This window comes from Macrosteles quadrilineatus, unplaced genomic scaffold, assembly GCF_028750875.1.
Source record: "Macrosteles quadrilineatus isolate MER2022 unplaced genomic scaffold, UCM_ALF_1.0 Scaffold_2__2_contigs__length_208266976, whole genome shotgun sequence".
In the NCBI taxonomy this organism is placed as follows: Eukaryota; Metazoa; Arthropoda; class Insecta; order Hemiptera; family Cicadellidae; genus Macrosteles; species Macrosteles quadrilineatus.
Genome location: NW_026542595.1, coordinates 117,967,884 through 117,993,848, shown reverse-complemented (window position 1 = coordinate 117,993,848; position 25,965 = coordinate 117,967,884). Strand labels below are relative to the sequence as shown.

The window sequence follows — 25,965 nt, the reverse complement described above, 5'->3', positions numbered from 1 at the left end:
AGGGGGGAAAGGAGCCGACGAATATCATTTGCTCCCAAGATACTAATTAAGTGTACCATTCTGTGTATCCTCTGTACTTCTTTGTAGTGTTACAAACCAAATTAACCCGGCAGAGGTCTCACTGAGTTGAAAACTTGAGATGATTGCAATCATTCCAACCAGAAAAAATGTATTTTTCCAGTAAGCATTATTTAAGGCTATTTTCAGTGGCGGCCTTAGAGATTGCGGGGCCCAAGGCGAAGTTCAATAGCGGGCCTACCTAAAATACGGCTACGCGGGGCCCCAGGCACTGTTTGCCTTTATGTAGGGCCGCCCCTGGTAAATTTATTTCCTCAAAATGGTAAATACTGTATTATATTTAATTTACAACCTTCTGAATATGTTTAAGATAGAAAAATGATATGGACAGATGTAATAAAATCATACACCTTGAATGGTTTGTTTCATATTCAATAATTAAGTAATAATTAAGTTGTTAAGTAACTTACAATAATTTAAACACTACAGCCAAATAAAATATGCAACAAAGATGAGTACAAGTCCTCTTAATGCAACTTTCTACAAACTAAACAAACAACCTTCCTATTCCTATTAGGAAAATTTAAACAAATTTTTGTTTGTTTAAAAAGGTTTGGACAATATTTCACAGTTATGTAGTTATTTTAAAACTAACCTAACAAAATCGAAAATATATAAACTCTAAACTGCAACGTAAACATACAGACAGACCAGACTGTACACAACACAGTAATCAGCTGTGCAAATTAACTAGTCTACTATTGGTTGATGCATAACAAAATTTTGATTGGTTGACTACATTTGTCTAATAAACAGCTGTTGACAACCTCCTGTCAACTTTGGTGTGGTGTAATCTGCAGCCAGTTTAACTGACACATGGTACTATAACAAGTGATTTTTCTCATTCGTAATCTCGGCCCATCTCGTTCTTATTACTAGACGCTCGGCACGTAAGTCATGCCTTCCCTAAAACCAAAGTGTTCAGTGTGCGTGTTCGTGTGGATAAGATGAGATTTCTTCTCGACTTTTCAGTTAACAAATAATCTAGTTTTACTCTACCGGCCCACTCGATCAGTCATTCCTTTGAACTCTTTGAAGAAGAGTGATGCTATACATTATTCCGTCTTCACTATAACGTGCAATTTTTATACCATTCAAAACTTCACAAAAATGGGAGCAAACATGATCATAGTACTGAGTCCTGCATCAGACTTTTTTATTCTGTGATGTTAGACACTCACTGTTGAACGATTTTTAATTATTTACTGTGGGATTATGCACTATGCTGAACCACCAACAAACTCAATGGCACAAGATTTTAAAGTGTTGCAATTTCATGAATAACGTTTTTAGCTGCCTAAAATGAAAGAAAAGAAGAAAAACACATTATCCCTTTCCGCCTTTCCCTCCCCACATTCCATTCCATTGCGTCCATGCTTCTGCCGAGGTGAGTTGCGCTTCTTTTCCTGATTCAATTTGATCTCTTTACATCAGTAATATATCTGTCAATTGCACTTTTTGGCAATGTGAGAAATGATTACCTTACTACCCCCTTTTCAAATTTTGGTTATTCCTTATTGAATGGAAGAAATTTCCAAATTATTTAACTTCCTCATCTATTAGGTTAGAATCCACCCAGGATTAACTATAGCCTAGCCTACGTAAAGGGTCTGTATTTTCACTGCGCATACTAGGACAGGCCTAACTTAGTTGTTTGGGCTCCATCTAACTTCGATTCTTAAGTTAAATCCATCCCAATCCACTAGTTTTTTTCAACCCTAAGGGCCTAGGGTTTGGTAGCCTATCAATCAACGAATTATTTATACTTGTTTTCGATAATAGGATAACGGTGTTAGGCCTTTCAAAGTTTTGCCAATGATAATTAATTTTTAGAGTGGCCTCGGAGCCCAATTTGAAAAATGCTGGGGTAAGTTTACATAAACTGTAGACAGGATTTAGATCTGCTCGGTAATGCCAGGGAAGTAACAGTCAGATCAGTAACGGCGGAGGAATAACGGTTTAGCTCGGCAACTGTTGGTTGTTGTTTCATTCCGGACTGACCGATATCGGCATGGAGTTCCCGTAATAGGTAATTGATATTAACCCTCCAAGTGTCCATAGTTTAGGCCTTAACCCTCCGAGTGTCCATAGTTTAGGCCTTAATGTCCACCTATTTTTGGCCCCTTTGCAAGGTTTTATTAAAACGGATCTGAGAAGCTTAAAACAATGTTAATTCTAATGTTCTATATACCATTTTGTTTGGAAAATCATGGGCTTCAATATTATATATAAAACATAAGGAACATTTTTTCAAAAAAAAATTTTTAGGTAAAAAAAATATAATTTCAAAAATTTTCAAAAAAAAAAAAAATTCGCGCTCAATGAAATTGTATAAATTATAGGCCTATAAATATATGAAAATAGCCACTTTGTTCTAAATTTAATGAGGATTACAAATATATAATCATATAGCGAGGTAAGTTATCAAATAAATAAGTTATGAGCGAAAAACGGATTTCAGTACATAGCGTTTAGCTAAGAATGCATAGCCTAACCATAGCTAGGAATCTGGCTGATAATTTACATCAATATCACTACCTACTTCTTCAGGATCATCAACCAGCACTTCAAAACCACTTAAATCTTCTTATAATGCACCACGTATATCACTACTTTTGATTTTTAACACTAAAACAATGATAAACGTAATAAAACACATCAGTCATCGGTCCGGGGGAACCTAGCTGTTTACAAATACACGCACGTCAGCTGTCTGCTACATATTACGATCGGCTCAGATAACGTACAGCGCTGAGACAGACCTCTGGAGAAAGCTTAGAATATTACGGAAAGAACGATACCTAACTCGATCCAGTTCAATCCGATTCAGTCAGTCATAGAGCCTTCGCCGTAAACGATGTTTGTGCGTCTTAAACTCAACGCGTGACCCTACACAAAGTGTGTTGTGCGTCTATTTTTTGACGCGTGACCCTCGGAGGGTTAATGTCCACCTATTTTTGGCGCATTTGCAAGGTTTTATTAAAACGGATCTGAGAAGCTTAAAACAATGTTAATTCTAATGTTCTATATACCATTTTGTTTGGAAAATCATGGGCTTCAATATTATATATAAAACATAAGGAACATTTTTTCAAAAAAAAAAATTTTTAGGTAAAAAAAATATAATTTCGACAATTTTCAAAAAAAAAATAAGTTTGCGCTCAATGAAATTGTATAAATTATAGGCCTATAAATATTTGAAAATAGCCACTTTGTTCTAAATTTTATGAGGATTACAAATATATAATAATATAAGGAAGTAGATTTGCAAATAAATAAGTTATGGGCAAAAAACAGATTTCAGTACATAGCGTTTAGCTAAGAATGCATAGCCTAACCACAGCTAGGAATCTGGCTGATAATTTACATCAATATCACTACCTACTTCTTCAGGATCATCAACCAGCACTTCAAAACCACTTAAATCTTCTTATAATGCAACGAACACGTATATCACTACTTTTGATTTTTAACACTAAAACAATGATAAACGTAATAAAACACATCAGTCATCGGTCGGAGGGTAACCTAGCTGTTTACAAATACACGCACGTCAGCTGTCTGCTACATATTACGATCGGCTCGGATAACGTACAGCGCTGAGACAGACCTCTGGAGAAAGCTTAGAATGAAACGGAAAGAACGATACCTAACTCGATCCAGTTCAATCCGATTCAGTCAGTTATAGAGCCTTCGCCGTAAACGATGTCTGCTTGTCGAAAAATCGACAAGTAACACTACACAAAGTGTGCTGCTTGTCGAATTTTCGTCAAGTAACACTGGGAGGGTTAAACTGGTCATGATAACCCTGTTATCGCTCAATAGGGTAACTTGTTAGCCTAATGTATTAGTGACAACCTAATACGGTACTGAAATATAATGATTAGTTCCATCTTAACCCTACGAGTGTTATGTGTCGTAAAAGCGACTCATAACATATCCGCTGTAGTGTTATGTGTCGCTTTTGCGACTCTCAAGCACTGTTTGCGGCGACGGCTCTGGGACTGACTGAATCCAGTTAGGTAGGCCTATCGTTTTTTTCTGCAGATTCAGAGCTTTCTCCTGATGTCTGTTTCTATACGCTTTTCATTTTAGTTCTGAAAATATTGTTGTAGCAGACAGCTAAAGTGTGTAAGTATTTGTAAACAGCTTGGTTAACCTCGCACCGATGACTAATGTGATTTAGGCTATTACGTTTATCATTGTTTTAGTGTTAAAAATCAAAAGTAGTGATATATAAGAAGATTTACCTAAGTGATTTTGAAGGGCTGGTTGATGATCCTAAAACAATGATAAACGTAATAAAACACATCAGTCATCGGTCCGAGATTAACCAAGCTGTTTACAAATACGCACGTCAGCTGTCTGCTACAATATTTTCGGAACTAAAATGAATAGCGCTTAGAGACAGACCTCCGAAGAAAGCTCTGAATCTGTCAAATAAAACGATACCTAACTCGATCCAGTTCAATACGATGTTGTCAGTCATAGAGCCTTTGCCGTAAACAGTGTTTGTGAGTCGCTGCAGCAACACAAAACACTACACAAAGTGGAGGGTTAAGAGAGTAAGAGGCCCTCTTTCCTTACATTACCACTATTGCTAAGTTAGTTAGGTTGATAGATATTTAGTCATGACAACCCCTTAGCTTATTTGATTCGAGACAAATTTTAATCTGGGTAATTTCTTTTCAGTCCTTAAAAATCTTCTTAAGATATCCCTACACACATCAAGATGGGTAAGGAGGATAAGGCCACCTGGAAGTCTAACTACTTCACCAAGTTGATCGTAAGTAGGAAGTCTCATGTATATTTAGGAGGTTGAAAGTTAAACTACACTTATTAGAGGTAACTTGCGATAAATGTTAAGCATTTGAAAAGGTATTTTAACAGTTTATGGACATATCTTAGATACATCAATTCGCAAAACGTTATTTATAAAACTATAACATCAAAAGCCACTTGTACAAAACCAGACATAAAAATTCATTCTAATGCAATATCAAATTAACTTTTTATGAAAAATCTAATTTATGTAGGGCTGAAGATCTGTTTAATTTATTTCTTTTTGTATTTTATTTCCAATGAAAACAGGTTGCTTGTTTTTTTAGTCTCCGTACTAAAAATAATATGTGTTTATTAATATGTGCCTTATTAATAAATATTATTCGACTTTGACTCTTCTCATGTTTTTCTTACTGACTTTGACTCAATTATTTGTATAGGTACCTACCTACTTAACAATTTGTAAGACTGCATATTTTGGAAGTGTAGGACATTATCTAATTGCCTTACTTAAACTTACTGGATGTCAAATGAGGTTATGAACTCTCATCATCCACCTGCCTGGCAGTTTGCCCAATCAGGTCAGCAAATGAGAGAACAATAAAATTTGTGTTGTTACTAGGAGTAGAGATATATTCTAAACCGAAACAACACGAGTAACATCAGTTCAATTTCAATTTACATTTTGAGGTCTACCTAAACCTGCCTATTTTAGATAGCTATTCAATTGATATATTTGTTTCAGCAACTTTTGGATGACTACCCCAAGTGCTTCATCGTGGGCGCAGACAATGTCGGTTCCAAGCAGATGCAGCAGATCAGAATGAGTCTCCGAGGAACTGCCGTCGTACTCATGGGCAAGAACACCATGATGAGGAAGGCAATCCGTGGTCACATCGAGCGCAACCAGGCTCTCGAGAAGTGAGTAATTTTTACAATCGCTGGTAGTGTCCTCACTCATTTTATGATTGTGGGTTTATGGTAGGCTTAAGTTAGTTTGTGCAGATTTTCAAATTATCCTGGTTTAGGGCTATCAATACATGTTGCCTTCAGCTGTGTACAGTACCAAATAAGAATGATGCTGAATTAACACTGACTTTTCGATTGTAAAAAACACAACTTTTCTGTTTGCCAGACTGCTGCCTCACATCCGCGGCAACGTTGGGTTCGTGTTCACCCGTGGAGACCTGGTGGAAGTGAGAGACAAGTTGCTTGAGAACAAGGTCCGTGCCCCCGCCAGGAACGGAGCTATCGCACCTTGCCCCGTCGTCATCCCTGCCCAGAACACCGGGCTGGGACCTGAGAAGACTTCTTTCTTCCAGGCTCTCTCCATCCCCACCAAGATCTCCAAGGGAACGATTGAAATTATCGTAAGTCAATGTTTTGTGTGTCGTCGTTGGTAGTGACCCAGAAATGTAGGCCTTGGAAATGTTGAAAAAAAATATTCAAAGGCCATGCCTACTGGATTTTTTGGATTTTGTACTGCATTTTGATTACTGTGTGTAAGTTATATTTTCGTGTTTTGACATTTTTCTCTGCTTAACATCCAATTCAGCTCATTCTTGGAGGAATGTTATTGTTAGGGACTGTATACTAGTTGTTACTATTTATACCTAGCCTAACAGCCTAATAATCTCTCTTCATCCACCTGTCAGGTATTTGCCTAAACAGGTCAGCAAATGAGAGGACAGCAAAGCTTGAGGTGTTTGTTCAGTGTGGAGACATACTAGACCAAAACATCTTGAGCAACATGGAATCTTCATAACAAACTATAGTAAAATACTTTAAATGCTATATGCTTGTATTATTTTTAAATAAACCAACTCGTCGCTCCCAGAGCTGTTTCTAAAAAAAAAATTAAACAATCTCGTCGCGTTAATGCCTCAATCAGCCTATCTGATTTACTGGCAATATTGATAGGTAATGTTTACTCAGTTGAACACAGCTCTGATGGTTGCTGTTGTGTTGTAGAACGACGTTCACATCCTGAAGGAAGGTGACAAGGTCGGTGCCAGTGAAGCCACACTTCTCAACATGTTGAACATCTCCCCCTTCTCGTACGGTCTCATCGTGGAGATGGTCTACGACTCTGGTACCGTCTTCGAGCCCAAGATCCTGGACATCAAGCCGGAGGACCTCAGGATCAAGTTCATGGAGGTACGTAAATAGATCTTTGAATCGAAAATGGGATTTCTCTTAAAACGTGGGGTTGATTTTGTTTGCAACAAGTCTATACAGACATTTTATTGCTTAATTCCAAGACCATAAATCAGTTATATTTCGTTACCTTTTTCACTACATTGTCTCACATGCAAAATTGAACTTAAAGGGCTATTAATTTTTTTCCTGTTTACTTGTTGAAGAGTTCAATAATTAATTCTCAATTCCAGTCACCAATAAATAACCTTGTTTTTTTTTCTAACTGTAATTTCGCTTGTGTAGGGTGTGTCCCGTTTGGCTGCCGTGTGTCTGACTATCGGCTACCCGACCATCGCCTCGGCTCCTCACTCTCTCATCAACGGCTTCAAGAACCTGCTGGCCGTCGCAGCTGTCACTGACATTGAGTTCAAGGAGGCCACCACCGTCAAGGAGTTCTTGAAGGTAACATTTTATTGAAGATTGTTAACATTAAGAATTTCAGTTGAATCTCAGATATTGTTATTTTAGACTCGTACCTTATGTCAAAGGATGTTAGGAAGTGAATTGTTGGGTGTATTAATATCCAAATATTCAATGTCCGAGCGAGTAAGGTGATAGTGTCCAAAAATAACAATAAATGTAATAACGTCCGAAACCAATTTCCCTACTTTCATCTTCTTACATGATGCACTTGGATACAATTCAAAATTACCATAGAAAAACCGAATCCAAACAAGAATGGAGTAAAATTGTCACCACTAATCCAGTCATTTTACTTGTTCCAATCTAAATTGAAAACCTCACTTAACCTGATAAACTCCGAATTGTCAGTGTATTATAGAATGTAATGTGTGACAGGACCCATCCAAGTTTGCTGCGTTGGCTGCAGCTGCGGCTCCTGCCGCTGCGGCCGCCCCGGCTGCTGCGGAGAAGAAGGAAGAGGCCAAGAAGGCGGAGAGTGAACACGAGAGTGACGACGACATGGGCTTCGGTCTCTTCGACTAAACATCTGTTTGCCAGCCTGACTGTCAATAAAGGGTTTATAACTTTAAATTTGTTTAGTTGATCTTCCTGAATTTCCGACTCGAACCTTTTGGTGATGATTGTAGAGTTCAAAATTAACTTTATAATTGTGTAGAGAATGGTTATTTCAAGAAAATTCTCATCTGATTTATTTGTTTTTGTAAGAACTTATGTCTCAATCCTGATGGCATGTTTTAGTCTTCGCTTAGCCTATTGAAAATTGGCAATCTTCTATAAAAATCATCTAAGATATGATAGACTGCTGTTGTCAGGGCCATACTGTGTTTGTTTGTGTTTCAAGCTATTTTCTATTTTAATAACACCCTCATCGTTCTACATCTAATATGCAAAATCAGGTTAGTTCATTATTACTAAATTATCTATGTATAGCATACAATTTGCCAAACAAACTTCCAAAATCAAAACACATCTTTCAAATCAAGCAAGTCTGCTTTAATCGTGCGCCCGTCTGCTCTTTGATACTTATAATTTATTTTAAAAATTAGTCAGGAACAAATATGACATGTAAGAAAGTTGTATTTTGACGAAATGATTATGTTTTGTGAATGTGCTGGGATCCGAATCTGCCATCAAACAGAACACTTGACACTAAACAGAGTAGGCTAATCGGCTAGTCCTTTTTTAAATAACCTTAATCAGTTAATTCCTGTGTGGAGTGGTGTATTTAATTATTTCCCTTTCATATCCGAGTGGTCGTTGTTTTCAGTCAAAAAGAATATCCATGCAATTAATGGCTTACTTGGACTTCATTTCCTTCCCTCCGCTAATCCGCTCTGGCATTCATAGACGGAACTGTTCTGTCCTTGGTTATTGCTACCAGTTCTAAACTTTTACAAGGGATCACAGCTTTGGTCTGGTTAAAAAAAAATTCTGCCTATAATATAGCCATCGCGTCTAATTTAGTTTCTTTGGTTGCCTAACCTGTTTTGAAAAACAAAAATATTTGTAAACAAGTGAGAGTTTTGAGGTTTATATTTTATGTCAAAATGCAGCACTGTCTTGTTAATGATTGAGTTTTGAGGTTACATTTGATGTCAAAATGCAGCGACTGTCCTGTTTATGATCGAATGAGACTATTTAATAGATAGTTGAAAAGTCACTTCCAATATTTCTGAGGAGAAAAAAGTAATTTGAAACAAAGCAATAATAAATAAGAAAGTTGTAGTTGTTTCTGCAAGTCACTAAAAGGGCTAAAAAAAATAGGAATTCCTGTGTTTCTTTTCTGTTCCAGGTATAATAATGATGACTTATCTATCACCAAGTTTTGGGACCAAATTAGAATTAGATAGTTTTTTTTTTTTTGTAAAATTGTATGAAAAACATTAATACTATACACAGTCATTATTCCCATTTTTGAAAAATATTGACGAGCAGAAGAATCTCATTCTAAATTTAGCATAATTCTGATTGCTCTTTTTTGAAGAGTAATATCCATGTTTTGCTTAGATGTATAGCCAAAAATACTTATGCCGAAAGATATTGATGATAGATAATGATTAATAAAATAATTAATTCATTTTAATTTCCCAATATTGACAATGAACAACTTACACAAGAACTAGTTTAAAGTTTCAGAGTAAAAAATGACAAGAAATGTGACAATACAATATGGATAGGAATTTAAAGCTGTACACCTACCGTCACAGAAAACGCACTACTATAACCCAGAATGCCAACCGCATGGTAAAAAGCATTAAGCGGTTTGAGAGAGCTTTGCCTGTCAATCCGTAGGCAGCGCCACCAGCGCTGCTATGCTATTGCATGGCAACGCTGGTGGCGCTGCCTACGGATTGACAGGCAAAGCTCTCTCAAACCGCTTAATGCTTTTTACCATGCGGTTGGCATTCTGGGTTATAGTAGTACGTTTTCTGTGCTACCGTACAGCTTAAATACCTGTGTGTATTTAAAGCTTAACCTACCGAAATTTTGACGTCATGGGTATTTCTCTGTATGGAGTGGGGAGAGGGGTCGCTTCAACTTTTGTAGCCTTGTCGCTGCGATTTTTTTATTGTTTATCCCACTTAATTAGCAATATATTTTAAAATAAGATTTGTGCACAGGGTGTCATAGATGTACGTTGCTGCTTTGAAAGATTTGACTAACTTATTTATCAAAATTAATTATTACAACCAACTAGTACATAAAAATTGCTAAAAAGGACATAAAAATAATTTGAATTCAAGTTGATTCCATCTAATTAAACGTTAATAGTCCTGAAAATAGTTGACGATAGTCCTTAAATTACCGGTCGAGTGTGGTCGTTCCCAAGCGAGACAAAGTCGAGTGTGGGATTACCATACGAGTCCGGTAAACACATTTTGGACGAGCGAAGTACGACATTTTACGCCATACTACTCTAAGCTAACTGAAAAATAAAAAATCTGCACTAATCCTCATATATTCTCACCGACTAAAGGACTAACAATCACTACTCATAACCTAAAGAGAGGTTATGTTTTTGTTTATAACCACTCATTGCCAAATATAATCAGCTGGTTGGTGTCCATCTGGTAAAAGCTCATTACAGTACAGTAGTACATAATGAAACTCCAATTGTTCAAGCTGGCGGCAAACAGCTGTTTTCTGGACTAACGAGTTATCCAGAACACTGAAACTTTTAATGGGTTTTAAAATAAATGAAAACATTACGGACTAATTCGTACATAAAAATGTATTACTTACACGAGTGAACTATCTTCAAAGAAATAATCTACAATTAAAAATTGAAAAGTCTAACTCAATAGTAAGACAAAGGCAGCTAGACATGCGACCGACCTGTCAGCTGTTGACTGTCGAGTTCAAGTACTGTCAAGTTACCGGGTGTCAAATTAGTGAGGTTTACCTTAGTGGGAAATTGTTTACATGAATTAGTAGAAATAAAAAGAACAGAACACCCTCTAAGAAACTCCAAAAAATCTTAAAACTGACTTGAGCAGATTTATAAGGTTTAAGTCTTAAAAAGTACTGTATGTTTATCTATAATCTAAGATTTTTTTTAGGAAACATAACTTTTTTCTCCGCCCTTCCCGAGGGGTAGCCCGCTAAAGCAACTAGTATATACATAATCATATGAAATCTACTTAAAACAGTGGTGTAACAGAAGGGCCTGCAGGGCCCGCAATGGGGGGGGGGGGGCAGAGGCCGAGGGGCCCGCGAAACGGCTGGTGGAAACCGGTGAGCAGAGAGGCCCGTGAGACGATTGGGGCCAAAAAATTTGAGTTCATTCTTATTGAAATGTATTATCAATCATTCAATAATTGTATTGAACAAGTTTTGTTAGGCCTATTTAGTGATAGCAAACTAAGGTAACAAATTTAACTGATTGCTATAATGCAATCTTACTTTCGTCAGAGAGAAGTATTTTGACTTCTCTGTGCTTTCAAACACTGATTATGTCTGCCAACATTTTGAAACATTAAGTTACCTGGAGCCTGAAGTCATGAACGTTGACTGGGGCTTTTAATATTGTATTATTTTACATTTTAGTTTTGCCCTAATATTAATTCTATTTAGGTAAAATACAATAATTATTGCTACTTTACTGACTCTGTTTGCCTATATCTTACTTTACCTCACAAATGAATCAATACTTATGTTTGTAAGGTCAACGCATGAAATCCATACAAAGACCAAAAAGATTTAATAGGCTATTTTAGCCTATGATTGTAAGTACGTCAATCTTCTAAATTAACCAACTTTACTCAAAGTTGACCAAAAAAACTCACACATATACTCATATGTGTTAGCCTAATTATAACCATCGATAAAAACTTACCTAATAAATAATTGATGCAGGGCTGTACGAATCCAGAAATTTTGGTTCGAATCCGAATCCGAATCATAGCTGTACAGATTTTATCGAATCCGAATATTTTAATTAATCCCGAGTCGAATCTGAATCTCCAAATTTACAGCCATTATCGAACCTGGATCGAATCCGAATCTGAAATTTATTTATTTTATTTATTAAACATCATCACATTACATCAATTCTCTTGACAGGTGATTTGTCACAAAGTCTAATACTAATACTATACTACATTTTAAAATAAAATAGCTTACAAAAGAAATAAAGCATATAATAAGCTACAAACCTATGGGAGAAGCAATATCTTTCAAATATACTCATTTTCCAGATATTCCTCTAACGAGTAAAATGCCCTCTCCAAAAGGAAATTTTTTAAAGATAGTTTAAATTTAGAGAATGAGGCAATGTTTCTAATCCCAGCGGGTAATTTATTGTAAATTTTTGGCCCCATATACTGAGGGGATAAATGAAAGATTTTAAGCCTATGTTGAACTGGTTTTATAATATTTTTGAATCTTGTGTTATGTGGATGAGATTGTTGACAGTCCATGAATGTGTCGAAATCACTTTTAACCATTAATGCCAATTTGTAAATATAAGAGCTAAAAAAAGTTAATTTTTTAAAATTAATAAATAAATCTTTACAATGTGTTCTACGGGAGACTCTGGCCATTAATCTTACAGCTCTTTTTTGGAGAATACAGTAGAACCTCTTTAATCCGAACTAATTGGGACCGGGGGTAGTTCGGTTTATTGAATAGTTCGGATTACAGAACATATTGTTGTTTTTACATAACAAAGCTCAGGGAAAAGTGAAAAGTGCTTTTTAAAGTAGAATACAGAATTTATATAATACAGTATTAAACATAAGGAATAAACAGTAGGCCTACTATACATTACAATTGAAATAACTATGGTGCGTATATAAATAAATACAGTATACATACAATAAAGAACTACTGTACTGTGTATAGAGTACAGCAATGAGGCGTTCGGATTAGTGGACGTTCGGATTACAGGGGTTCGGATTAAAGAGGTTCTACTGTAAATATTTTTTTGGCCTGGCTTGATGAGCCCCATACAGTAATTCCATAATTCATAATCGATGAAAAATATGCGTGATATACTACTATTTGTGTTTCTAGATTAGTAGTATCCCGAATTATTGTGAGAACAAATGTTGCTGAGCGTAGTCTTTTTGATAGGTTTTTAATGTGTTTTTGCCAATTTAGTTGTGAATCAATTTCTATTCCCAAATAATTTATTGACTGTTGTGAATGAATTGTAGTTAAGTTTGTATTTACAATTATTTCTTGGTTAATATTGGATGCAGAAAACTGAATTAGTTGAGTTTTTGCCACATTCATGGACAGGCCATTTACTGCAAACCAATCCCCAAGGAGTTGAAATTCCTTAGTTATTGAGGCTTGAATGAACTCATTGTTTTGTCCTGTGCATATTAAAGCGGTATCATCTGCGTATTGAAAGGTGGACATCTTAGTAGCATTGCATAGATCATTAACATAAATAATAAATAAACAAGGGCCGAGAATGGAGCCCTGAGGAACTCCATTGGGGTTAATGTTCCACTCTGATTTATAATTTCTCTGCATTTTTTGTAAAATAAGTCTTTGTTTTCGGGTCTTTAAATATGATATGAACCATTTTAATTCAGTATTTTTTATTCCATGCATACTTAATTTTTCTATGAGTATCTCATGATTCACACAGTCAAAAGCCTTGGATAGGTCACATAGCACACCCACAGTCTTCTGCGATCCATCCAAGGCTTCTGCAATGTAGTTAATCATTTTTGTTATGGATTTTTCAGTACCGAGTTCTGGGCGGAAACCAAACTGTGAAGGATTTATTAAATTATTGCTTTCTAAATATTCTGTTAGTTGAATCTTTACAATTTTTTCAAAAATCTTTGAAAAACAAGGCAGAAGGGCGATGGGGCGGTAGTTAGAGGGATCGTTGACATCGCCCTCTTTGAACAGAGGTTTAATCTCAGCCAACTTTAGCTTATCAGGAAAAACCCCCCCCTCAAGGGACTGATTCACTATTTGGCATAATGGATGTTCTATAAATTTAAAAACTCTTTTAATGACAAAAAGAGGAATTTCATCCCAACCTGAGGACTTAGTGTTACTGAGAGATGTAACAACTTTTCTTAACTCGTCAATTGAAACATTTCTAAATTTAAATGTTAATTTGGAACGTGGATGATTTTCGATTAGTAACTGAGTGGCTTTTAATTTATCTGTTGATTTGTTGGCATACTGAGAAACATTAATAAAAAAGTTATTGAATTTCTGATGTTTAAAGCTGTTATCGAATCCGAATATTTAAACCTGTTCAGAGTCGAATCCAAATCAGAGGAAAGTCAGCAGTACCAATTTTCACATTTTTAGACCACATTTTCTGGGGCTGAAATCACTTAGGGAATTGCTTAAAAAAATTCTTGAAATGGGCCAAATAAAAAAGTTATACAATTTAGGCTTACCTATTTGAAGTTTTGAAACTAAAAAATTGGGCATAAGTTAGGCATACCACCTAGGCCTAAGTTACTCGCTAAAAGTGGTGGACTACCAATTTGTTTAGTCTAAAACATAGGCCCAGCCTATTCTACACCTCGGTGTTAATCCTCCACACAAGCCTATGTCTGCATTACTATTACAAGTAACAACTAACACAGTGAGGTTAAGTTTACTGATAGCCAAGATAGGGTTCAAATGCGACCTACACTAATGTGCCTAAAGCCTAACACCAAGTTGGTCAGGTTCCTAACATGAACCAGTCAACAGCAAATCGGAGTGCACAAGTAGTTTTTTAGTGTCTAAAAAATTATATTGAAAATTATATTCAATCAGAATCTAGAAAATTTGAATATCGAATCCCAACTCGGATCTATTTCCAAGAAATTCGAATATCGAATCCGAACCCGGATCTCTTACCAGTAAATTTGAATATCGATTCCGAATCCGAATCCAGTTAGAAACAGTAGATTCGTTCTCGAATCCGAATTGAATCTCTAAAAAGATTCGGATTCGATTCGTTTTTCGAACTATTCGCACAGCCCTGAATTGATGTGTAATAAATTAAAAATGACAACTTTCTTTAATACTTTTTTATTAAATGGCGACCATACGAAGTAAGTATTTTAAGCCAAGTATGAACGGAGATGAGTGTACCTCCTTGATATGAAACATTCTGATACGGTTTAAAAAATAAGGTATTTTAATTTTATTTCAAAACTTTTTACAAATACTGAAATCGATATAACGATGTATCTTCATCATCAAACCACGATTGAAATACTTAACACGCCCCTTTATCGAACATTACCCATAATCTACTACTGCAGTGTATTTATGATGAATCTTTAATCGAAAAATAACTCTTGGGGGAGGGGGGAGGGCGTTTGGTTATGTTGTATCGGTGGTATAAAAATAGCTCATGAGAAGGGCCCAAAAAATACGTTTGAAGGGGGTCCTGAAAAAATCTGTTACGCCACTGACTTAAAATAAAATAAAATGGAACTTGTGAACAGCAAAACATAGAGTTGAAAATGACAAGAAGTCCAAAAGAAATGCGCTCATTACGTCCTGATTTGTAGAAAAATAAAAATACCAAGAATTAAAATAGCTATATCAACACAGTTAACAAGAAAACATATTGGACTTTTGTAACATAGACAAATTAGGAACCCTAATAAAAATATTTACATATTACATTACTATATTACTGTAACATATTTAAACTTTACTATTTTTACAATACTCTTCAAACTATTTACAAACAACATACACCAAATTAAATGACAACTGGACAACTATTTATAAATTAACAACAAATATGTGATGTAGATGCTGATGTTAATTTCCCTGCCTGCCCTCTTTGTTTTACGTTCAATCTTCTCAAGAGCTTCTCGGTACTTCGCTATTTTGGTCTTTGTTCCCAGCCAGAGCTTATGCAAACTTTTGTTCCGCCTTTAAACTTCATTTCTTTTGAACATTCCCAATTTCCCTTCAAATATTCTAGCTTCAATGAAGTCTAAATGATCGTAGCCATTAACTGTGGGAGAACAATCTTCTTTCCTTAAAGAATCACCTGGAATTGATTACTTTTGTCATGAGGTCGGCAGGATTGAAAGTATTTTCTTTTGAACTTAAGTTCTAGCACTTGCTTCAAAAAGGTGCAAAGTTTACCTTTTTTGTTATCAACATACTTTAAGTGGATGAAACATCCAGTGGCTAGAGAATGTGTTTTGAGTTTGGATTCAGAGCTGTTAGCTCTATCCTTTTCGATGAGCGAAACTCACTTAGTAAGTGGCCATCCAAAAACAGAACAACGGATCGCTGGATTTTGTTATTATTCTCAAGTCAGGGATTGAAGACATTTGGAGATGTACTCAAAGAAAGACTCAGAAGTCATCTATCCATTTTCAGTTATTCCCCAATCTTCAGACAATTTCACGACAACATTTTAAAGTATGCTTTCAGAAGAAAAAACCACCATGGGAGGAGCAACTGTCCCATTGGCATTGGTCTTGTTGAGGGCAGTCAAGTCATCTTTCTTGTCATTGCCCTTCATTGATTATCATGTTCGCCTTGTTTTACAAGAACCTTTTTGTCCTTTGAGCACAAGAAAAATATCGTTTCGTCATAGTTAAATATCCGTGACAAATTTTTAAACACATCCTTCAGATCCTGACTCTCTGCTTACTCATTGACTTAAGTCTACAATTTCTAATATCTGTCTCGCTTATGTTAACCTTCGATGTCATAAGCGTCTGGCCTATTCGACCTGTGATTTAAGGATAGCGATTGAGAAAAAGGTTGTACCATTTTCCCCCTGATACATAATGATGAAATGGCATTTGTGGTTGGAGAGTTTCCGCAAGTTTTTTAGCACTTGTAATGAGTGCATCTTTCGATATTGGTAACCCGGTTATGCCTGCTGACAATCCACTCCAAAAGGATCCGTTCTTCGCCTGGACTGAAGATAGAAGGACAACCCATCACACATCCCCACGGCATATTTACCACTCAGCTTGTCTTTAAGTCGGCCGTGATATTCTGAAGTTTTTTGCAGCAGCCATAACTGTCATACCTTCTTTTACAGCCTGGATTGCTTCTAGAATGACTTCTTGGGTGTAGCTTCTCCTCACAGCTTTTGGCTTCTTAAGTGGTGTCAACATTCTGAAAAAAAACTCTGTATTAAAATCTTAAAAGACATACACTAATATTACCTTAAAACTACATCCTTAGGTTTAGTATTAGTAAACAAAAGCTTATTGGACTTATCTGTTTTCTAAGCGTAGAGCACAGCTGAACAACGATGTAAACAACTCGGCATTTAGAACTTAACTCTCTGAACTATTTCTTCCCTATTTTACCTCAAAAATTATATCAAACCGGAAACAATACGGATGCATTCAATTACGATTTTGAGTACTTTTTTCCGTAGAGAATGCTTTTTTATCTGAAGTGACGATTAACGGTATTTGGAGTGCTCAATGTGGCAATTTAACCTTACGACTTATTAATGGAATTTCAAATTTCTAGGGTTTACCTTTCTCAATGCTTTAGTAGTAAACGTTTTTAATGAATTAAGCAGTACGACAATAATCTAGTTAATAACACGGGCCGAAAGTGTCTTTTCCCCCAACCTCGTCTTCACTTCAGTGTTAAACATTTGTTTTGAAAAGAGTCATTTTAGGCTCTTATGAAGAAACTATTATGATAATTATTTTACAATCGCACATAATATTTATTCAGGCAGTTAATAAAAGACAACATATCTCTTTTATTTATAATTTCCCAAACAAAACATCAGAAAACACTTTGTGTTGAATGCAACCACTCTATAACAAATACAATGCTTTACAAAATACAGTTTTGCTTACTGTCTACAAGTAGTGAGCAGGCATTGCGTCTTGCACACACGTCCACGCACGCGCACACACGCACACACACAGTGCACAGATAAGCGGCCAATACGTCAGGTAAGACTTGGACACTTTAAGCAAAAATATTTAGAATTACATCTTTTTCACATATTCTGTCTTTTTAGTTATTGACATATGAATACATAACTGTTTATGGTATTTTACAATAGCTGGCAATAATTACATTCATAACAAATAAATATTTGTCAAAGGCTGATTAAATTTTAAAGAAAGTTCAACATAATCGGTGTTCTAAGTTATATTACAGTATGTTTTTTTAAAGTAAGAACATCAACGCGAGTTCAAGAATGTGACAATTTATACTATGTACATATTTTTGTATAAAATTGTGTTTCAATTGTAATCGTAAAGTGACAGATGTAACGTTCTACGTTCTATAACAATTGGAAAATAATATAAAAAGTGGAAAATAAATCAACAACGCTTTACAAGTCTAAATCTACCAAAACAAGTACCAGTATGTAGGAGATCTCAGCCTTTAAGTATTTTAGATAGTTGAATACACAAATTATTTTTTAAGTTCCATTTTTAACACTTTTAAAATACAGTTTGGTGATTAAGTATTACATGACATTTGATTTCAACTCTAATAAAATGTGTTGCATTTATATTTTTTTTATAGACTAATTTGGATTTTATAAACAAATATCAATTTGGTCATTCTTAGCGGTGCTCTAGGTTCTAGGATTAGGCCTAATTATGAATTCTCTAAGAAATTTTCATATCAGATAGTTTTCTTTATTTTTGTTAGTTTAGAAACAAAACAAATGAAATGCATTTTTTAGCTTAGTTCGCACTTCTAGTTCCTTAAAAGCTGAGATAACCAACGCAAACCAATTTAAAACTTATCTGACATTTTGATTTTTCCATTTACCCATTAAAATCTTTGCATGACCATTCATTCTAACTAAATTATAAAATCATAGCAATAACTTGGAATGTATTTACTTAATCTACAATAGTTATGTATGAAATCTATCATGTATAAAAGCATATTCTTCTGGGTCCACAGATGGCTTGTTTATATATGTTGTTGAAAGTTAAGGAATGAAATAAATGGATTATGGTCCGTAATTTTACTGTCAGACAAATTTTTAGAACAACAACTACTGTTATTGATAACGTCTTAAAATATTGTAAATTAAATAGGAGTTTTTACAAAACAAAACGTATTCCAACACAAAGATAAAAATAATTCAATCAATCTAATTTTGTATTTGTCACTGTTAGTAAGTCAGCAAACCTTTTGAATCAGCTTTTTTGAAACTGGGTGGGAAAAAAAGATTTTTTAACTCGATAGGAAATACAGTTCAGTGGAATAAAATGACTCATTAAGCTTAAGTAGCCTACATTTTGTACCAAAATAGTGATAAAATATTATGTTGGCAAAAAAGTCTTAAAAGTAACATTTATAAAAAAACCATCTGTACATACCCAGTAGTTTGATAAAGTTTTTTCGCCTAACAAGTGCTTACGGGAAATTTCAAGCCACGATCTATCAACAATACAATATTTACATCTGTCGGAAAGTTTCCAATACATTTGGCACATACTACTTAGTATCATAATTGATGTCATTGTTCTGGATTATAATAATTGAAAAGAAATAATGGAATAAGGAATACTTTGTGAGAATATTAAAGAAAAAGGTTATTTCACAAAGTCATTTCAAAGTGTTTCTTTATGTGAAATGGTGTAAAATGCCCACTCTAAGTGAAAAATCTTAACAGAATTGCTTATATTCTGTACACAATATAATAATACTAAAAAGTTATATTAAGTACATTCGCAATACATTTATAAAGTAGTATAATAAACCTAAAGAGTAAAACAATAAAATTTGAAACCATAACATATATATTTCGATATGAACTTATAATGCAGTACGATAATTTGTCTGGAACAAATCACATACTGTGTTGATAAAACATAATTTTTATATATTAAAAAATCTATATATAAAATAATCAAAATCTAGTTAAGTACATTTGAGGAAACAATAAATACATTTAATACTGAGGTTCTGATAGAAAAATTCCCAAATAAAATACTTGACAACCAACAACAAATATTATGATTTGACACAACCATAAATAGCTTTTGACACTTTTCACAACTCCATAGTTAAAAACATGTGTAAATACTTGAGTGGGTAGGCCTACACTCATTAAATGGTATAAAAAATAAACCCTCTGATGTCAATTCGAATTTGGAATTCACTTTTCAATCACATTTTATTTCAAGAATCGTCGTTCTAACCTATATCTGAAAAAAAGTGACGAAAACAAACGATTTAAGTACGAGTACAAATTTGATATAAAAATAAATGCAAACCTTCTGAAATACTTAAATAAGTACAATTACTTTTATAATCACAGCATGGTAAAAGACTCAAAATGAAAACAAGTCACTAGAACGTACCAAGAGGGCTCGGTTCGGACTTAACAGAAAACATGGAGAAGTAGCAACCGTTGTGAGTGTTACCCTGCATAATGTGTAAATGAGTTTAAAGTCTGTAAGGTTGAAGATCTTCTGGGATTAGTTCCAAGGGCGGTTCCAAGGAGGGTAACTCCAGAAGTTGGCGAAAACCTAGTAACGCTGTTGAAACTCGTGGTGCCACCGGTTGAAGTCGATGTGGAACACCACGATTGTGCCAGTGGCTAGTCCAGCCAGCAGAAACCTACAACAACAAACATAGAATTATCTTACATCAACATAAAGTATGATCCTAGTAACGTTGTTGAAACTCGTGGTGCCACCGGTTGAAGTCGATGTGGAACACCACGATTGTGCCAGTGGCTAGTCCAGCCAGCAGAAACCTGCAACAACAAACATGGACTTATCATACATCAACATAAAGTATGATCCTAGTAACGTTGAAACTCATAGAGTTGCCACATTAATACAAGGAACGTCCCTACATTGTGGTCTCCAAAGAGTTGCCATGCTAATTGAGTAAGCAAGCTCAAATCTACCACTAGGGCCCAGCTCTTTACCTTCCCCTATTCCTGATATAGCCAGTCCCTACCTTTATGCAAAGATTAGTCTTGATGTAACAGCCAATTCCAATGTTAGTGGAACCAACAATTTTTGTAGTAAAAGAGGTCATACCCGATCAGACCCACCCAACAAGTCGATGGAGGGTGGTGGCACCCCTTTATTTAAGTGCAGTTCATGTAATGGAGAAAAGTATAAGAACGTAGAAACGTAGGGATGGAAAGAGTACAGAAATCATCCTATTTGTTTACACAACATTTTTTATGGTTTTCTTGTTTTGGCTACTGACAAGAAAAAGTATAGTAATTTTTTTACTATTACAACAAGCCTGAATTTGACGAGACTTACTTCTGGTCGTGTGAGAGTGCCAGGGAACGTACACTACTGTCACAAGAAGGAAAGGCATACAGCAATGCGAGGTTGAATGTTCTCCAAACTTCTACGATACCTTTGTCTCCTGCAGTCATCAGGTATTCCCCGTCTCGGCTCAACAACAAACACTGCAACAAACATTCGTTACGGTCAAACATAGTCTTCGTCTTCATGCTCTATTTCTTAACCTAAATATACAAACCTGAAAACAGTTCTGATTTTAAATTTCAGATTCTTTATCTGATAACTTTTTAGACTGCTCAAGTTTTGATTTATTTTATGCCAAGCATCATGAAATTCCTACTGGGTAAAAGTGCTTTTACAAGAATTATTTAGTCTTATTTACATTGTCAAATGTTGTAACTGTACCTGTAGATTGTCATTGTGAGACTCGTGTCGAAGGCGTTTGCCGTTGATGGTGAAGGCGGCGATGTGTCCGCGCTCGTAATTGACAACAATGACACCTTCACGTGACATCGCAATACTTTCTGGACTAATGAATCCGACGGGAGCTTCCAGACATCGCAGTAAGTCACCAAACGTGGTGTGGACCAGCACTGGACCCGCTGAACAGAAAATACACAAATTAATGTAGTTGGCCAATCTCCAACTAAATAGTACCTGTAAATCAGGTGAAGTCTTTACCCAATTCTACACTTGTTAGCAAATAAACTAAGGAGTAAATATTAAAACAATCATTGGGTGGGTGTGAGAAGGAAGCTCCGGTTATCACTGGAAGGGACAAAGACAAAGAGAAGATATGTGCAGAAAAGCTACGATGAGTAGAAATTTGGAGCATTGAGCAGGAAAGAGAAAATGGAGACAAATTGAGGATAAGGCTTGGAAAGACCTAAGGACTGTGCTGTAGCAAAGTCAGGCAAGGAAAATTGATTTCCTATTCGATTATCACCAAAACTGTTATATTTTGATAATCCATCTATAATGAGCTAGTTGAGTCATGAAGTACAGTTTAATCTTTAATCAATTCACAAGCAATATACTACACCCTCTGAGAAAAAACAGATATGCTAAGCTAAACCCAAATACTTCTTTGTCAGACAGTTCAACGCCTTAAACTGTATTGTATAGTTCGAGACATTTGGCGTCCAATATACAACTACTATACTGCTACAACCTAAAATCCATCACAGAGAAGGTAGGTTGTACCTTATCTGTTTAATTACATTAAACTGATGTTTTGGTAACCCCAATTCTGATGTTTGCCCCAACCCCAAATATTTCCACAATGTTCGCTTACCCACAGACCCGCTGACCACCAGTCCGAGCTCTGCGCTGATGACGACAGACGTGACGGGCTGCTCATGTCCGGTGAGCGTCGCCCGAGGTGTCGGCACCTCTCCCTCGCCTACAATGGTCTGGGAGCGAGCGTTCCAATGCCACAGCAGCACCGTACAGTCCGCTGAGCCAGACGCAACGTAGCAGTCTGAGGTGATGTTGCACTCGGAGCGAGAGAGACATGTCACCACGCCGTAGTGGCCAAACACTATCTGGACTATCTTGGCTGCAAAAGAAAATTCTTACTGTAATTGGAAAACTAAATAAATAATTTTAAAAGAGTTTCTAGAGGTCAAGGCTTCCATGTTCACCAACACTACATACCGTACTAACTCTGGGTATGACTGCAACCCAGAAACTTTTCCTTAGGTAGAGACTGTAGCAACATTTTTATAAAGCAGAACATGTTCGTAATTCTCACCAGTTTCTGTGGAGAACACTCGGAAACTATTGTCCCAGAAGCCGCAAGCGATGAGGAACCGACTGTCGACTGTTGTTACGAAGCAGTTGCTGCGGATACGAAGCTTCTGACTGAAGTTGTCCCCTAGGTGTCGTCTCACTGCTGCGTTGTTGTTGTTTCCTGTTTGTACTGAAAATGAAAGACGTAAATTAATTAGCGTTAGTGAACGATGCAAACCACTGTTGTTTGATTTAAGTCCAAGTACTTAATGATCATGTTAAAAAAATAAAACTAACATAACAAAACTTTAGTTTTGACTATGTTCTTTTTGAGTTGGCAACAGCTGGTCCTTATAAAAAGGATGTTTAACTATCCTAAATTCAATATTTTACTCACATAACACAGGATCCATCGACAAAGGCAGGTTAGCAGCTTGATTTTGAGGTGTGTCCGCATAACTTGGAGACTGAACTGACGCTGTGAAAACACAAATAATTTTACTTATTGCTCTTGTGTGGAATAAAATGTAAGTAACTTATATAAAACGAAAATACAGTTTCTATTAGTAAATATATATAAGTTCACCATAAGTATAACCCATTTATTTATTTTTCAGTCCATTGAATAATTTTGTGTTTGAACTATCAATTTAGTTAGTGTATTTATTATTTTCATCTTTTTTTTATTCAATCACTTTGTGAATTTTTAACACCTGGGAGGTGGTAATAGACTATTAATAGGCTACAGAAAATTGTGACTTGTAGGTAAAGTGTTAATCACCTTATTTTAAACACTATTTACTGTATTTCAAGCAGTATTGACACTTGTGCTTTTTGAGGTTTACATGCTTTAAGTTAAGATACTATATTGATTTTTCATTGTTAAGTATTGTTCATAATCATATTGTATATGTGTTCTGCACTCACCAGCGTAGTTGGAGTTCCACCTGTTGAGTGCAAACTGCTGATTGGACGTGACGGTGACGACGGAAGGCAACGGCAGCTGAGGGTACGTGTTGGCGGAGATGTGACAGATCGGAGAGTTGGACGGAAACTTCATTGTCATACAAATGTCGTCTGGCACGCTGGAGAACATCATGGGGCTCTGCAACGGAAACAACAAGAAATAGTAGAATAATCTCATAACAACAACTTGCCATCAAATATACAAAGAATAACTGCTCTTTCAACAAACTATACCTTTACGGTTCTAAAAAATTCTCATCTTACCATTAGACTCTTGAGTAAATTACATAACAAGTATTCCATTTATCTCCTCAGTACATGGGCCCAAAAATATATAACAAATTACCTTCTTCAATTAGGGACACTGATTCATTCCCTAAATTCAAAAAGAAGTTAAAAAACTTTCTTTTGGAGAAGGCCTTCTTCTCATTGGAGGAATATATGGAAGCTATGTAGATGTTTAAGGCTCAGCATATGAAATTTATTTTAGTATAATAGAGACTATAAAATATTGTAACAATGACGAATCACCTGTCTGAATATGATGTTATGTGATTATTGGAAAATAAATAAATAAACATAGAGTACATGTTGAACTAATAATTCAAGCACTATTTTGGTTTTTATAAGTATATTGTTTAACAGTAATATGAGTAGGGTTTGAGTAGTTCCTTTAAACAAAGTGACTGACCAGGTGCATGGCGGAGCTTCGCGGAGGATGAGGCTCCATGAGCAGTTGTGATGGTGTCTGGCCAAAGTTGCGGATCTGGTTCTCGATAGCCTGAAAACATTGCGTACAAATATTAAAAAACACCCTGCAATACAATTGCCTAATCTGTGAGATTATTTGACATACTTTTCCTTCTTCTAAATGGCTATAGTTTCTTCATACTTCTTAAACTTTTAGAGGATGCAGAGCCTACAGTGGCTAGGGGCAAAGTTCAGTTTTAATAACTTTCATCAGGTCCAGTTTGAAATTGACAATAATATTTTTTTATTTGTGAAACAGCAAGATAGTTATTACTTTGTCTTTATCGCTGCTGATTCCTTCAGAGTATTGGCTATTCTGGAACTAATAAAGCCATGATAGGTGAGGTTTATGATTATGACTATTGAGACGTTATTGTTGGCTTCACACACACATTGTATTTGGACAAATAAGATTCATAGATAATAGACATAGAATTGTCCTTTAGTTATAAATGTCTTCTGAAAATAACAATTGACCTATTCCGAATCACAAAATATTAAGGTTTTGCTAACCAATTCTGTAAAACATTGCGAAACAGATTATTCCTTCCTTTATAAGAAAAAGTTCAGAAATTTACCACCAGACAATATAGATGTGAACCTATGTGTGTTTCACGTGCCTTTAGAGTACGAATTGAAATGAATATACTAAGATTTGTTACCATTACAAATCTAGATAGTTGTAAAAACCATGTGAGGTTGTAATTAAGAATAACTTTCAAATTATATCATGACAATCTCACCTCTTTCATGACAGGGTCTGTGATAGAGTCCATATCAACACTGCCTTCGTACGTCAGGTAGTAGAAGACATTGGACGCCCTCACTGCTTCAGGACCTGGCGAAAATAAATGGTTAGATATAACGTCTTAGATGGGCCAACTTGAGTAGATGTAAACAAATAAAATAATCAATCTAAGACAGGAAAAATAGATTTATTTTACCTCTTTGTTTGTAGCCGAAAATCAGATCGATCCATTGATGTAGTTGACAAGAAACAAACTCTGATTCCAGCGCCTGTAACATATGAGGAATAACGATCAACTAAGATTAAAATACTTGGTATCAGAAAAATTAAAAATCCACATTATTTTATTGGAATAAAAGTATGAAACTGGTTCAAAAGTATCGGTTTACTGAGAGTCGACTTTATTGACGTAGGATGCAATATTAAGATCACAAATGTTACAATAAAATCGTTTTCCTGCAGTTACCTAATAATGTACATGTTCTCTCACTGATTTGAGAAAGCAAAGTGGCCAATTCGCTCATCCATCAGTGAGACAATGTTAACATTGTCTCACTCTAATTACTTTGTCTCACTCCAGATTTGCAACGTTAAGGCACATTTCTTTACCAA

At 35.6% G+C, this 25,965-nt stretch overlaps 2 protein-coding genes across 15 annotated transcripts in view; one reads left to right on the top strand and one right to left on the bottom strand.

Annotated features, from left to right (window-relative positions):
• Positions 1–1,384: 1,384 nt before the first annotated feature.
• On the top strand, positions 1,385–8,052 carry LOC128986809 (60S acidic ribosomal protein P0). Its single transcript, XM_054407340.1, has 7 exons — positions 1,385–1,465; positions 4,771–4,864; positions 5,606–5,781; positions 5,996–6,230; positions 6,832–7,017; positions 7,303–7,461; positions 7,858–8,052. Exons 2-7 carry the CDS (start codon positions 4,811–4,813, stop codon positions 8,002–8,004), a joined length of 957 nt encoding a protein of 318 aa, XP_054263315.1. The 5' UTR covers positions 1,385–1,465; positions 4,771–4,810; the 3' UTR covers positions 8,005–8,052.
• Positions 8,053–17,654: 9,602 nt separating this feature from the next.
• LOC128988189 (neurobeachin) overlaps positions 17,655–25,965 on the bottom strand; it is a 632,264-nt gene continuing 623,953 nt past the window's right edge. For all 14 annotated transcript variants that reach the window (XM_054409436.1, XM_054409438.1, XM_054409442.1 and 11 more), the window contains 10 exons: positions 25,550–25,622; positions 25,349–25,443; positions 24,547–24,636; positions 23,817–23,994; positions 23,287–23,367; positions 22,912–23,079; positions 22,453–22,716; positions 21,564–21,760; positions 21,171–21,322; positions 17,655–20,644 (listed from right to left, as the gene is read on the bottom strand). In XM_054409436.1, coding sequence (XP_054265411.1) covers positions 20,554–20,644; positions 21,171–21,322; positions 21,564–21,760; positions 22,453–22,716; positions 22,912–23,079; positions 23,287–23,367; positions 23,817–23,994; positions 24,547–24,636; positions 25,349–25,443; positions 25,550–25,622 — 1,389 coding nt within the window. In that variant the 3' untranslated portion in view covers positions 17,655–20,553. The remainder of the gene's footprint in view (positions 20,645–21,170; positions 21,323–21,563; positions 21,761–22,452; positions 22,717–22,911; positions 23,080–23,286; positions 23,368–23,816; positions 23,995–24,546; positions 24,637–25,348; positions 25,444–25,549; positions 25,623–25,965) is intronic.

Bases quoted from the DNA above. Each gene is read 5' to 3' on its own strand.
- LOC128986809 (XM_054407340.1), top strand. From the start codon at position 4,811: ATGGGTAAGGAGGATAAGGCCACCTGGAAGTCTAACTACTTCACCAAG. The intron at 4,865-5,605 runs GTAAGTAGGAAG...TATTTGTTTCAG, and splicing joins ACTACTTCACCAAGTTGATC to CAACTTTTGGATGACTACCC. The intron at 7,462-7,857 runs GTAACATTTTAT...AATGTGTGACAG, and splicing joins CCGTCAAGGAGTTCTTGAAG to GACCCATCCAAGTTTGCTGC.